Below are 15,314 nucleotides of genomic sequence, written 5' to 3'. Positions count from 1 at the left end.
ACCTGAGGGGCAGCTTTTTCACACAGAGGGTGGTGGGTGCATGGAGCGAGCTGCCGGAGGAGGTAGTTGAGTCTGGTACCACTGCGACGTATAAGAAACATTTAGACAGGTACATGGATAGGACTGGTTTAGTGAGTCAAACACAGGCAGGTTGGACTAGTGTAGCTGGGATATGTTAGCCGGTGGGGGCAAGGTGGGCCGAAGGGCCTGTTTCCATGCATTCTGTATGCATGGGTTACCTCTGAGTGCTCCAGTTTCCTTTCGTATCCCAAAGAATGGCAGGAGGTTAATTGGCTCGGTGTGGGCGAGTTGGGTCAAAGGGCCTGTTTCCACAATGTATGACTCTGTGAGTTGATAATTAGTTTAGTTGGGTTTAATTTAGATATACGGCGCGAAAATAGGCCCTTTGCCCCACTAAGACTGTGCCAACCAGCAATCACACCGCTCACTAGCACTATCCTACACACACTGGGGTCGATTTACAAATTTTGCCAAAGCCAGTTAACCTAATAACCGGTACATCTTTGGAGTGTGTTAGGAAACCGAAGCACCCGGAGAAAGCCCACGTGGTCACGGGGAGAACTGCGTACTGGCAGTGTCCGAGGTCAGGATGGAACCCGGGTCTCTGGCGCAGTGAGGCAGCAACTCTACCGCCGCGCCACCGTGCCCCCCCTTGAACAAGTGTACCTCCATGCATGTGGGAGGTGGTGTCGCTATGAGCTCACCAATACCGGTCACGGTGGCGCAGCGGTAGGGTTGCTGCCTTACAGTGAATGCAGCGCCGGAAACCCCGGTTCAATCCTGACTACGGGTGCTTTACTGTACGGACTTTGCACGTTCTCCCCGTGATCTGCGTGGGTTTTCTCCAAGATCTTCGGTTTCCTCCCACGCTCCAAAGACGTACAGGTTTGTAGGTTAATTGGCTTGGTAAATGTTTTTAAAAAATTGTCCCTAGTGGGTGTAGGATAGTGTTAATGTGCGGGGATCGCTGGTCAGCGCGGACCCAGTGGGCCGAAGGGCCTGTTTCCGCGCTGTATCTCTAAACTAAACTAAACTAGACTGTCCCAGTACCACACGGTGACCAACAGCAAAACAAACAATATAATTTTGAGGAAGGATATTCTTGCTATTGAGGGCGTGCAGCGTAGGTTTACTAGGATAATTCCCGGAATGGCGGGACTGTCAAATGTTGAAAGACTGGAGCGACTAGGCTTGTATACACTGGAATTTAGAAGGATGAGAGGGGATCTTATCGAAACGTATAAGATTATTAAGGGGTTGGACACGTTAGGGGCAGGAAACATGTTCCCAATGTTGGGGGAGTCCAGAAAACAAGGGGCCACAGTTTAAGAATAAGGGGTAGTCCATTTAGAACTGAGATGAGGAAAAACTTTTTCAGTCAGAGAGTTGTGAATCTGTGGAATTCTCTGCCTCAGAAGGCAGTGGAGGCCAATTATCTGAATGCATTCAAGAGAGAGCTAGATAGAGCTCTTAAGGATAGCGGAGTCAGGGGGTATGGGGAGAAGGCAGGAACGGGGTACTGATTGAGAAAGATCAGCCATGATCACATTGAATGTCGGTGCTGGCTGGAAGGGCTGAATGGTCTCCTCCTGCACCTATTGTCTATTGTCTATTGTCTAATTCAGTCCATGATGTTAGCAGCCTCTCAGATCTCGAACCATTCAATCAACTCCAAACCTGAAGTGTGCAACTTGTTTCCATACATAATTTATTCCGTAAACCTCAGGCGTGCCTAATGCATCCAGCGGGCATTTTCGTTCAATTATATACAATATGAAAGAACCCAGAAAACTCTTTAAACACTCTCCAAGGTTCTGGATTTGAAACAGCCCCAGCCAAAACAACCCACATAGACCAGCATTACACATTGCCATATCTACGGAAAGCAGCACACTAACCAATTTTTCAGAGTATTTCAGAGCCAGTCTTAAGAAGAAAGGTGTGGATTAACACGGTGGTAACTTCTTTCATTCTCCACAGTCTTCATTCATATATCTATACCCTAACTATGCATCGTTGCCTGTTATCAGGCAACTGAACCATCCTACCAGCAACCAGAGAACAGTCCTTAACTACCATCTACCTCATTGGTGACCCTCGGACTATCCTTGATCAGACTTTGCTGGCATTACCTTGCACTAAACGCTATTCCCTTATCATGTATCTATACGCTGTAAATGGCTCGACTGTAATCATGTAGTGTCTTTCCGCTGACTGGTTAGCACGCAACAAAAGCTTTTCACTGTACCTCGGTACACGTGACATTAAACTGAAGTCAGCTATTCCAAGTCACTGCTAGTCTCATTTTGACAGAGTAATTCAACTCCTGACACTTTAGCCAATCTCTTCTTTTTCCTCCCCCCCCCCCCCTCCCTGTGCTCCACCCCCATTTGCACTCATTTCCCCCCTCCCTCTCCCCCTGTCCCCTTCCATCTATATAAGGCTTCACAATTCATACCTCTTCTATCCTAATCTCCTTCTCTCACACTTTTTGTAATTTTACCTCTGTCCTGTGCCGCAGTTGGCTGTGGGAGGCCAAGTCAGTGGATATTTATATTAAGGTGGAGATTGATAAGGTTCTTGATTAGTACGGGTGTCAGAGGTCATGGGGAGAAGGCAGGAGAATGGGGTTGAGAGGGAAAGATAGATCAGCCATGATTGAATAGCAGAGTAGACTCGATGGGCCCAATGGCCTAATTCTGCTTCTACAACCTATGAATTTATGAATTATCTGCCAACTCCCCCCCCCCCCTCACCTGTATCCACCTATCACTCGCCAGGCTTTGTCGTGCTCTACCTCTTGTCCAGCTTTCTTACCCGCTTCACCCCAATCAGTCTACAGAAGAGTCCAGATATAATCATGTATGGTCCGCTGACCGATTAGCACGCATCAGAAACTTTGATCTGAATCTCACTACACGTGACAGTAAACAAACCTTAATTAAACTAAGCTAGAGTTTGGTTTAGTTTAGTTTAGAGATACAGCGTGGAAACAGACCCTTCGGCCCACCGAGTCCGTGCCGATCCCCGCACACTAACGCTATCCTACACACACCAGGGGTAACTTACAGTTTTACACAAGCCAATTAACCTATAGACCTGCACGTCTTTGGAGTGTGGGAGGAAACCGGAGCACGCGCAGAAAGTCCACGCAGGTCACGGGGAGAACGTTACAAACTCCGTACAGAACAGCACCCGTAGTCAGGATCGAACCCGGGTCTCTGACGCTGAAAGGCAGCAACTCTACCGCTGCACCGCCCTGGAGGCTGAAGGGGGGGCCCCAACCTGAAACGTCACCTGTCCATTCCTTCCACACAGATGACGCCCGACCCGCTGGATTCACGGGAGGTGGTCTTCGAGGGGAGGATGCTCCTCAAACTGCGGAGCATCTTGGACAATACATCTCACCCCCTCCGTGACCCACCGGTCAACCTGAGGAGCACCTTCAGCAACAGACTGGTCCCACCAAGATGCAGCACAGAACAAACGCCACAGGAGATCCTTCTTCCCTGTGGCTATCAAACTGTACAACCCCTCCCCCTTCTGTCGTGGGGTAGACTGAGACTGACTCCCCCATCCCCCAAATCTTTGCACATCCCCCAATCCTTACCACTCATCACTTTAATTTCATGTCCACTGGAATTTCGAAGGATGAGAGGGGATCTTGTAGAAAGATATAAAATTCTTAAGGGATTGGACAGGCTAGATGCAGGAAAAAATGTTCCCCATGTTGGGGGAGTCCAGAACCAGGGGCCACAGTTTAAGAACAAGGGGGAGGCCATTTAGAACGGAGATGAGGAAAAACTTTTTCACCCAGAGAGTTGTGAATCTGTGGAATTCTCTGCCTCAGAAGGTAGTGGAGGCCGATTCACTGGATGTTTTCAGCTCTTAGGGCTAACGGAATCAATGGATATGGAGAAAAAAAAGCAGGAACGGGGTACTGATTTTGGATGATCAGCCGTGATCATATTGAATGGCAGTGCTGGCTCGAAGGGCCGAATGGCCTCCTCCTGCACCTATTTTCTGTTTCTACGTTCCACGAATCTTGTGTGCAGATCATTTTCCCTCCGGGAATAAATAAAGATCTACTGTATCGCATCTGGTTGCTCCAGATTTCTCCGTCCATTTGTGCAAAGGCTCGGCATTACAAGGGCGGGTTTTCAGCCAGAGATTGTGCTCTTGGGCAGAGTTGCAGCCGCTCCGTGTCTGCGGCTTGGTTCTTACGTCCTATGCTAATAGCTAATTAAAACCCCATCTAAATTCTGCGCCCTGCGTCTCATGTTATCAGGAGTGAGCTTGATGACACAGAACCATTAACCACAGTCCTTGTATCCCAAGCTTCTGCATTTGCTCTTGTCTTCCCTCATAAAGGCTTTCAGTCAAGCACCCAATTAAGATAATGTTTTACAACAGAGGGAACAATGTGAGCTACTTTCCATTTTTTTTTTTTTGGTGTGTGTGTGTGAATGCAACTGCACTGCAGTGAGACGCGCAATTATTTCCCTCAGAAAAAAAATAAAGGCCCCATCAAATTGAGAGTTGGATGAAAATCTACGCTGAATACATAATCAGGCAACTGAACCATCCGAAGAAAACAGCTGTTCGGGGCAGCACTGTGGTGCAGCGGTCGAGCTTACTGCCTTACAGCACCAGAGACCGGGGTTCAACCCTGACTTGTCAGTACAGTGCTTGCCTGTACGGAGTTTGTACGTTCCCCCCCCCCCCCCCCGTGACCTGCGTGGGTTTTCTCCGAGATCTTCGGTTTCCTCCCACACTCCAAAGGCGTACAGATTTCTACGTTAATTGGCTTGGTGCAAATTTTAAAAATTGTCCCTAGTGTGTGTAGGGCGGTGATAATGTGTGGGGATCGCTGATCGGTGTGAACTCGGATTCCGTGCTGCGTCTGTAAACTGCACTAAACTACAGAGCGGTCCTCAGCCACTGTCTACCTTACTGGAGACCCTCAGACTATCTTTGATCGGACTTTATCTTGCACAAAATGTCATTCCCTTTATCATGCATCTGTACACTGGATGGCTGAATTGTAATCAAGTATAATCTTTCCACTGACTGGTTAGCACTTCAAAAGTCTGATGAAGGGTCTCGACCCGAAACATCATCTATTCCTTTTCTCCAGAGATGCTGCCTGTCCCGCTGAGTGCCTATCTTCGGAGTAAACCTGCATCTGTAACTCTTCCTTACACAGCTTTTCACTGTACCTCAGTACACGTGACAATAAACTAAACTCAACCTCAAACTAATTGCATTTCTGAGCCTATAACACTCACTATGGCATATCAGTGAATTCTTTGCATTTAAATAATCATTGGAATCGATTTTCAAGAAGTTGCATTTTCCAAATTAAAATCAAGTAGGGGAAGAAAGGCATACTTTTGCCATTAAATTATTTTTTTGGTTATTAAGGTCAATCGTTACATGAATCGGAAAAAATAGGCCCCGCGTAGAAAAATTGGCAAAATTCTCCAAGACAAAGAATGTTTACAAGCAGAACATGAAGTGTTGGAGGAACTCAGTGGGTATCTGGGCCAGGGAGTGGGCAGACAATGCTTCATAAGTTCATGAGTGATAGGAGAAGAATTAGGCCATTCGGCCCATCAAGTCTACTCCGCCTTTCAATCACGGCTGATCTATCTCTCCCTCTCAACCCCTTTATAGACAATAGACAATAGGTGCAGGAGGAGGCCATTCGGCCTTTCAAGCCAGCACCGCCATTCAATGCGATCATGGCTGATCATTCTCAATCAGTACCCCGTTCCTGCCTTCTCCCCTGACTCCGCTATCCTTAAGAGATCTATCTAGCTCTCTCTTTCTCCTGCATTCTCCCCATAACCCCTGACACCCGTACTAATCAAGAATCTCTCAATCTCTGCCTTAAACATATCCACTGACATGGCCTCCACAGCCGTCAGTGGCAAAGAATTCCACAGATTCACCACCCCTCCCCGACTAAAGAAATTCCTTCTCATATCCTTTCCAGAGATGCGTCCTTTTATTCCGAGACTGCGGCCTCTGGATCCGACATGACTGAATGATGGAGTCGACTGGATGGGCAGAATGGCCAGATTCTCCTCCTATGACTTATGAACGTTGCCTGTCGATGTTCTCCAGATGTTCTCCAGATGTGCTGCCTGGCCCACTGAGTTACACCAGTGCTCTGTAGTTCTACACATAGACTGGAGTACCCACTTTCGGTAATTTAGTTATAGTCCGGTTCCCACCTCCCCTCATTGAATGCCCGTGGCTTTGAATAATCTCCCATTAAATACTTATATCCACTCTGTTGTACTTCCGCTTTCAACATTTCTCTCATCATTGATATTAGGCTAAGTGGCCTAGATTTATCAGACTCGAGCTTTCTTTCCTTTTGAAAAAAGGAAACTCATTTACATTTGCTATCCTCCAGCGCCCAGCCACTCTCCAATCTTAATGGAGCTCTGGAAAGTTATTAGCCTAAACATATTAATCTTCCCCTTTCATTCCTTAAGCATTTTAGAAAGTATCTTATCTAGTCCCGGAGCTCTGTGGATATTTAATCCTTTTAGTTTCTGCATAAAACATTCCTCGCTAACACCTGCCAGGGCCATGAATCAAATGAATGCTGGAACAGACTGACAAAAAAACCCCCAGTCCATTCAGTTCACCTACTGTAATCCTGGGAGCCACAAGACACAACCATTGTCATTTGCTCCTCATTTTGCAGTCTCCATGTACTGCAGGCTTATACATCAGGCAATTTGGACGGCTGTAAGCTTTGAAGATCGTGGACGCAACGTCCCTTGTTTGTCTTAACACGATACACGTAATGTATAATGGAGGGAGGAGGCCTCATCTGTATCACACAATAAGGACATGATGCAGTAGCTTAGGTAGGTTGTGCTGTACTTAGGGGTTGCCAACTCCCTCACTCCAAAATATGAGACAGGGTGACGTCACCGCACCGCGCCCCACGTGGCGGCCGCCATTGGTGGAGCGGGAGCACGTGGCCGCTGGCTGGGCGAGGTCACGTGGAGCACGGTGGCGGTGACGTCAGACACCCTTTTGTCCCTTATTTGGGAGTGAGGAAGTTGGCAACCCTACTAATACGGGACAAGGGCGGTCCCGTGCAGGACAAAAAACAATTTAGCCCAATATACGGGATGTCAATAGTCAATAGTCATTTATTTGCCACATTCACATAAATGTGCAGTGAAATGAAAAATCACCCGCAGTTCAACAATAAGACCAATAAGAATAATCAATAAAAATGCAATAACACATACAATCATAAACTAACACCAAACAAAAGAAACATCCATCACAGTGAGTCTCCTCCAGTCCTTCCTCACTGTGATGATGTCCCAGCTAATACGGGACAGTTGGCAACCCTAGCTGTACTCCACCTCTTCTGGATGTGGAGAGGGTGTTTCCACCGGTGGGAGAGTCTAGGACCGGAGGTCATAGCCTCAGAATTAAAGGACGTTCTTTTAGGAAGGAGATGAGGAGGAATTTCTTTAGTCAGAGGGTGGTGAATCTGTGGAATTCATTGCCACAGGAGGACGTGGAGGCCAAGTCAATGGATATTTTTAAGACAGAGATTGATAGATGCTTGATAGAGTAAGGGTGTCAGAGGTTATGGGGAGAAGGCAGGAGAATGGGGTTAGGAGGGAGTGATAGATCAGCCATGATTGAATGGCGGAGTAGACGATGGGCTGAATGGCCTAATTCTATTCCTATTCCTTATGATCTTATGACCTTTAGTTTATTCACGTCAATGAAGCCTAGTTTCGGCCGCTGTGTATAATGTGTATGTAGTTCAACATTGCATGTTCCACATACTGGGCATAGAACTTAGAACAGTGCAGGAACAGGCCCCTCATGGTCACACAGCATGGAAACAGGCCCTTCAGCCCAACTTGCCCACACCGACTAACATGACCCATCTACACTAGTCCCACCTGCTTGTGCTTGGTCCATATCCCTCCAAACCTGTCCAATCCATGTACCTGTCTAAATGTTTCTTAAACATTGCGATAGTCCCTGCCTCAACTACCTCCTCCGGCAGCTCGTTCCATACACCCACCACCCTTTGCAAAAAAAAGTTACTCCTCGGATTCCTATAAAATCTTTCCCTCTTCACCTTAAACCTATGCCCATCTGGTTCTCCATTTCCCTACTCTGGGCAAGAGATTCTTGTGCATTAAATTCCTTTCACGATTTTTATACACATCTATAAGATCACCCCTCATCCTCCTGCGCTCCAAGGAATAAGGTCCTTGCCTGCTCAACCTCTCCCTATAGATCAATCCTTCGATTCATGGCAGCATCCTCGTAAATGTTCTCTGCACTCTTTCCAGCTTGGAAAAATCTATCCTATAACATGGTGCCCAAAACGGAACACAATATTCTAAATGCGGCCTCACCAACGTCTTGTACCACTGCAACATGACCTCCCAATTTCATCAGTCTGAAGAAGGGTCTCGACCCAATAGACAATAGACAATAGGTGCAGGAGTAGGCCATCGGCCCTTCGAGCCAGCACCACCATTCAATGTGATCATGGCTGATCATTCTCAATCAGTACCCCGTTCCTGCCTTCTCCCCATACCCCCTGACTCCGCCATCCTTAAGAGCTCTATCCAGCTCTCTCTTGAATGCATTCAGAGAATTGGCCTCCACTGCCTTCTGAGGCAGTGAATTCCACAGATTTACAACTCTCTGACTGAAAAAGGTTTTTCCTCATCTCCGTTCTAAATGGCCTACCCCTTATTCTTAAACTGTGGCCCCTTGTTCTGGACTCCTCCAACATTGGGAACAAGTTTCCTGCCTCTAACGTGTCCAACCCCTTAATAATCTTATACGTTTCGATAAGATCCCCTCTCATCCTTCTAAATTCCAGTGAATACAAGCCTAGCCACTCCAGTTTTTCAACATATGACAGTCCCGCCATTCCGGGAATTAACCTAGTAAACCTACCCTGCACACCCAAAACTGAGTTACTCCAGCAGGTCAGTCAGCATCTAGGAGAGAGGGAATGGGTGACGTTTTGGGTGTGCAGCGTAGGTTTACTAGGTTAATTCCCGGAATGGCGGTCATTGGGAGGTCATGCTGCCTGACCTGCTGAGTTACTCCAGCATTTTGTGATACCTCCCAATTTCTATACTCAATACTCTGACTGGAGAAGGCCAGAGGGCCGAAAGCCTGTTTAAACACCCAATCTTCCTGCGACGCCACTTTCAAGGAACCTGTAGCCTGTTTTCCCAAAGGCAAAACGATAGAACGATCAAAGTAATGCAAACTTCATTCAATAAAAGCAGGGAAATTTTTTACAAGAAACATAAACAGAAAAAGTCGTAAAAACTCAGCGTCGCTGAAAAGCAAAACACAGCTAACGCTTTTGGACAGAATTGGGAAATGGAGACTGAAAACACAAAGTGAGATTGTTATGTTGCAGAGAAGGTGGTGGGAGGTGAGTAGTGTAAAGGGAACATTGGTAGGCGAGGATAGACACAGAGTGCTGGAGTAACTCAGCGGGTCAGGCAACATCTCTGGAGAAAAGGAATAGGCGACGTTTTGGGTTGAGACCAGTAATCTACGATTACCCAGTAATCTACGACATGATGAATGCCACTGCAATGAAACGTAGGCCTTTTGTGACTACTCTCCATTACCCAATTTCTATTTTTGCGTATGCCCTATTTTTGTAAACTTTTTAGGTCAATTGACCCTCTGTTATATTGTTCCGAATGCGGTGGGAGTGGATGCGAAAGTGGGACAACGCGGAGCTGGCGTGAACGGGCAGGCGGGCCAGGAGATAAAATTGCCCACCAAGAAAGAACACATAGGCAGTTTCTCCCTCAAACTGAGAAAGCTGAGGAGAGACCTAACCGAGTCCCTCAAAAATGCAGAAGGTTTTGATGGGATAGAGAGAGAGATGTTTCTACTCAATGGGAACTCCACATCGAAGGGGCCATTCCTATGAGATTGTCCTCCAATTCAGTCCAACGGGCATAACTCAGGAGAAATCTAAGGAAAAAGGATGTCTAGGGGGGGGGGGGACAGGAAAAATAGGAAAGAAAAACTGTTTTCGTGAACCTCCCAGCAGCATTCAGACACCATTGTCCTTTAAAGATTTGTTTCTCTGTTTTGCCTCAGGAGGCCATTGAAATGGACAAAAAACACAGCTATTCACAGTTGCGATGTTACGCTATTAAGCCATGCAGGACTTACACAGCCTTTAGTATTTCTAGCTTGCAGTAAGAAACAAAAACCTACAGCTATTAAAAAAAGATTTGCATTTGAAAATCCGGCAGGAAAAATAATGTTATTATTACAAATCTAGCCCTTAATCTCCCTTTTCCCCACAACCTCGAATGATTTTGTAATGCAATTTTCAATAAAGTAAGGTATCTTAGGAATTGTTTTGGAGTAGAACTAGCTGTACCACTGTAGCACGGTTTCCAGGAGCTCAAGAATAATTAAATAAAATCACACTGACTTTAGATTTAAAAAAAAAATTGGCACAAGGGTGGCAAAGGTAGGTTCTGTTTTGAGAAGAGCACAGTAGCACAACGATAGAATCCCTGCCTCACAGCACCAAAGACCAGGGTTTGATCCTGACCACGGGTGCTGTCTGTATGGCGTTTGTACATTCTCCCTGTGATCCTGTGTTGGTTTTCTCCGGGTGCTCCGGTTTCCACCCACATCCTAAAGACGTGCAGGTACGTTGGTTCATTGGCTTTTCGGTAAATTGCCCCTCGTGTGTAGGATTGTGAAACTGGGATAACATTGGACTAGTGCACAGGTGGTCCATAATCGGTGTGGGTTGAAGGGCCTGTTTCCACACTGTATCACTAAACCCTAAAAACTTTAATAGGGATTCAACCTAGCTCTTTCATTAAAAGAGCAACCATTTTTCTTTTCACTGAGCTTCCTAAACAGAGAGCCAACCTGGACATTAGTCGGCATGGTGGCGCAGCGGTAGAGTTGTTGCCTTACAGTGCCAGAGGCCCTGGTTCGATCCTGACTACGGGTGCTGTCTGTACGGAGTTTGTATCTTCTCCCCGTGACCGCATAGGCTTCCCCAGACGCTCCAAAGATGTGCAGGTTTGTAGGTTAATTCACCTCAGTAAAAATTGTAAATTGCCCCAGTGTGTGTAGGATAGTGCTATTGTACGGGGGTCCCAGGTCGGGGCGGTCTCAGTAGGCCCAAGGGCCTGTTTCCTCATTGTATCTCAAAACTAAACTAAACTAAATTAGCCCCTCACGTTCTCTGCCCACTATGTGTCCATGTGTTTACAAACCAAATGAAGGAAATATAATTACAGGTTCATAAGTTCATAGGCGGAAAACATTAGATATTTTAAGTTGGTGGGGAGATATTTATGGAGACAGAAACAGGATTGATTTTCAGGTCTATGACCTTTTCATCACAAGTTGCTCTGAGTATTTATAGCATTTTCCATTAATATTTCACCCTGAAGAATATGATGAGCCAAGAAGAGGTCAAAATGTTACACTGGCCCGATAATTATGGCTGATCATTCTTGTTGTGTTCATCTTCCATTGTTCAAACCATCTCCTACAAAACCTTCCAATTTTTAGCAGGAATTTTAAACATAAGTGATTGGAGCAGAATTAGGCCATTCGACCCATCAAGTCTACTCCGCCATTCAATCATGGCTGATCTATCTCTCCCTCCTAACCCCATTCTCCTGCCTTCTCCCCTGACGCCCGCACTAATCAACAGGACCTCGTAATAATGTGTTCACGTGGAATGATATGCAATAGACAGTAAAGTCTTCACAAAGTACCACACAAAAAGCTGGAGTAACTCAGCGGGTCAGTCAGCATGTCTGGAGAGAAGGAATGGGTGACGTTTCGGGTCGAAGAATGAGAGTCTTCTTCGGACTGAGAGTCAGGGGAGTCAGAAAGTCCTTGGGCTGGTTAACACGCAACAAAAGCTTATCATTGTACCTCGGTACACATGACAATAACCTAAGCTAAACTAAACTAAATTAAACCCGCTGAGTTACTCCAGCTTTTTGTGTCTATCTTCAGTTTAAACCAGCGTTGGCAGTTCCTTGTTACACTCAACTAAGTATTGTTCAATCCACCCCCACCCTACTTTAAACTAAAAATATATTCATCAAAAATATTTATTCAAGTATTAAAATAATATACACAATACAATAAAACCAAAACAGAATCCACCACAATAATACAAGACAAACAATAAACTATTATACAACTATCTCACTATACAACTATGCAGTGTCTTGCTTTGGAGAAACTTACATATATAGTTAAGGGGAAATACGACACTTTTGAAAAGATTTGGGGCTCGTTTAGAAAAATTCTGGAGGGGAAAGATTTTACTGAGGCCTTGTAGTGAACTGCTGACTGTCTTTATTTTCATTGTGATTATTGTCTGGTTAGGTTATTAAAGGTGGGAGCAGAGAGTGGTGAATCTGTGGAATTCTCTGCCACAGAAGGTAGTTGAGGCCAGTTCATTGGCTATATTTACGAGGGAGTTGGATGTGGCCCTTGTGGCTAAAGGGATCAGGGGGTATGGAGAGAAGGCAGGTACGGGATACTGAGTTGGATGATCAGCCATGATCATATTGAATGGCGGTGCAGGCTCGAAGGGCCGAATGGCCTACTCCTCCACCTATTTTCTATGTTTCTATGTTTATATATATATATATGTATAAACATCTACTATAGCAGAATCGTGCCTTACTTCCTTTATATTTAAAGTGCCTTTAGGTGCCTCAAAGTGACCTTGCTGTTGATGTGCCTTGTTATGTTATGTTATGTTAAATGTTTTTGTATGTTATTTGAAAAAGCAATAAAAATAATATTTTTTAAAAAGCTATCTCACACTCCTTGTCAAGGATACCTTCAACCCACCCGCGGTGCCCAGCGGTCCCGGAAATCCCCCAGGGTGCCCGTGGACAGCGCGTAGTCGCTCTCTAACACCACCCGGGCGTGGACGGAACCCCGGAAAAGGGGTAGGCAGCCGTCTCGGCCAGAGCCCTCTTCCGCCTGGTGCCGTGACTCGCGGATGGCCAGCTTGGCCAAGCCCAGGAGCAACCCAACCAGGAGGACATTGGACAATGAATAAATGAATGAATGAATGAATGAATGAATGAATGAATAAGTTTATTGGCCAAGTATGTGCACATACAAGGAATATGCCTTGGCGCTCCGCTCACAAATGACAACACAAACATACAGTTAACAATTAAGAATAAAGCAAAAGCACATCAAATGTTTAAGGAACCGATGGGCTACAAGGCTGAGAACGATATTCTGTACTCTGTATCTTCCCCTTTGTTGTACTTGAGTTTGAACTGATTGCATCTATGCGCTGTATATCCGATCTGTTTGGGTCGCATGCAAAGCAAAGTTTGTCACTGTACCTTGGTACACGTGACAATAATAGACCTAATCCATTCCATCTGGTACAACAACATCCATTCGGCAAGCACCATTCCTCTGGCATAATGTCCCATTATTTCAAGAGAGAGTTAGATTTAGCTCTTGGGGCTAAGGGAATCAAGGGAAAGCAGGAACGGGGTACTGATTTTGGATGATCAGCCATGATCATATTGAATGGCGGTGCTGGCTCGAAGGGCCGAATGGCCTACTCCTGCACCTATTTTCTATGTTTCTATGTCCCCAACCACAGGAGCATAAAACAATCAAAATTTAATATGAAGACCACAACATTTAATAAAAATCACTATAAATAGTCATTTATTAGCCAAGTATGTTTTGCAACATACGAGGAATTTGATTTGCATCAGATGATATTACAACAGATGAATTAAACTCTGGCCGCTACGTCGGGTTTAAAGAAGAAAATTTAGTCTTTAAACTTTAGAGATACAGCACGGAAACAGGCCCTTCGGCCCACCGAATCCGCGCCGACCAGCGATCACCCTGCACACTAACGCTATCCTACACAGTAGGACCAGCGTACGATTTTACCGAAGACAATTCACCTGCAAACCTGGTGTGTGGGAGGAAACCGGAGCACCCGGAGAAAACCCACGTGGTCACGGGGAGAAGGTACAAGCTCTGTACAGGCAGTGCCTGGAGCCGGGATGGAACCCGGGTGAGGCAGCAACTCTACCGCCGCGCCACCGTGAAACGAGGAACTGCAGATGCTGGCAAATTGGGCAACAGATTACATCGCAGCATTTGCCAATCCCTCTCTCCCACAGTGTCTGCTGTCCGACGGCGCAGGAACCAGAGGGTGATGGAGTACTCCGTTTGTGGCCCAGTCGGCCTTTGATGCAACCTTCAACATACCCTTCCGCAGCTCTGCTTCGACGTTAACTTCTCTCCCGTGGCATTTGCAACCTATCCAGGCAATTTTGTCTCAATCAAACCTCCCCTGCCGGCCGCCACCCCATTGCTCCGGGTCACCTTGCGATCCCCTCCCCTCCGAACAAGAACAGCCCCCCCCCCCCGCGGAGATCTCCCAACAAGACACGAGCAATACTCACTGCGGGCAGGGTTTTGATATTGTGCAGGGCATTCTGGGCTTCAAGGGCCGCTTTCCTCGTGTAAAAGGTGACAAAACAACACCCTGCAAAGAACAACAACAACAATGTATGAGCTGGAGAGGCTGGAAATTAAAGTTAAAATCATCATTAAAAAAAAAAGAGAGAAGGCCCAAAAGCCATTAGGGCCAGCGGATACCAGCAATACAATTGAAATTATTTAGCTCAGCCCCCCCCCCTCTGCCATTCAAAGCCAGACTTCATTTGAAATAATGCCAACGTGTGCAGGGGAGCAATTAGGTTTAGATGATTCATCCATTATGTCTTATTTAAATGATTAACGACTAAGTATGATTACGTGGATTTAATATCCGGCAGCTCTGAATCTTCTGGAAGCTTGCTGCAACAAGCATATCCATGTTCGCTACCAATTACCACCCGACATTATATTCTCTGAAGCAGGATTACAAATGAAAATATTACAATGCTCACAACACTAAACATAATAAGCATAGAAATAATAACACAAACACAGACGACAGGAGTCGTAGAGCGATACAGCGTGGAAACGAACCCTTCGGCCCAACTTGCCAACGTGTCCCAGCTACACTAGCCCCCACCTGCCTGCGCTTGGTCCATATCCATGTACCTGTCTAACTGCTCCTTAAACGTTGCGATAGTCCCTGCCCCCGCTAACTCCTCCGGCAGCTTGTTCCATAAACCCACCACCCTTTGTGTGAAAGAGATACCCCTTAGATTCCTATTGAATCTTTTCCCCTTCGC

General features: G+C 46.1%; 1 protein-coding gene across 11 annotated transcripts in view; it reads right to left on the bottom strand.

Moving 5' to 3' along the window:
- Positions 1-15,314, bottom strand: part of celf2 (cugbp, Elav-like family member 2) — a 714,069-nt gene that overhangs the window by 127,373 nt on the left and 571,382 nt on the right. For all 11 annotated transcript variants that reach the window (XM_078419503.1, XM_078419505.1, XM_078419504.1 and 8 more), the window contains one exon: positions 14,535-14,617. In XM_078419503.1, coding sequence (XP_078275629.1) covers positions 14,535-14,617 — 83 coding nt within the window. The remainder of the gene's footprint in view (positions 1-14,534; positions 14,618-15,314) is intronic.

The sequence above is a fragment of the Rhinoraja longicauda genome, chromosome 23 (assembly GCF_053455715.1).
Source record: "Rhinoraja longicauda isolate Sanriku21f chromosome 23, sRhiLon1.1, whole genome shotgun sequence".
NCBI classification, from domain to species: domain Eukaryota; kingdom Metazoa; phylum Chordata; class Chondrichthyes; order Rajiformes; family Arhynchobatidae; genus Rhinoraja; species Rhinoraja longicauda.
Note: the sequence above shows the minus strand (reverse complement) of the source record. Positions and strands in the feature narration are given on the sequence as shown.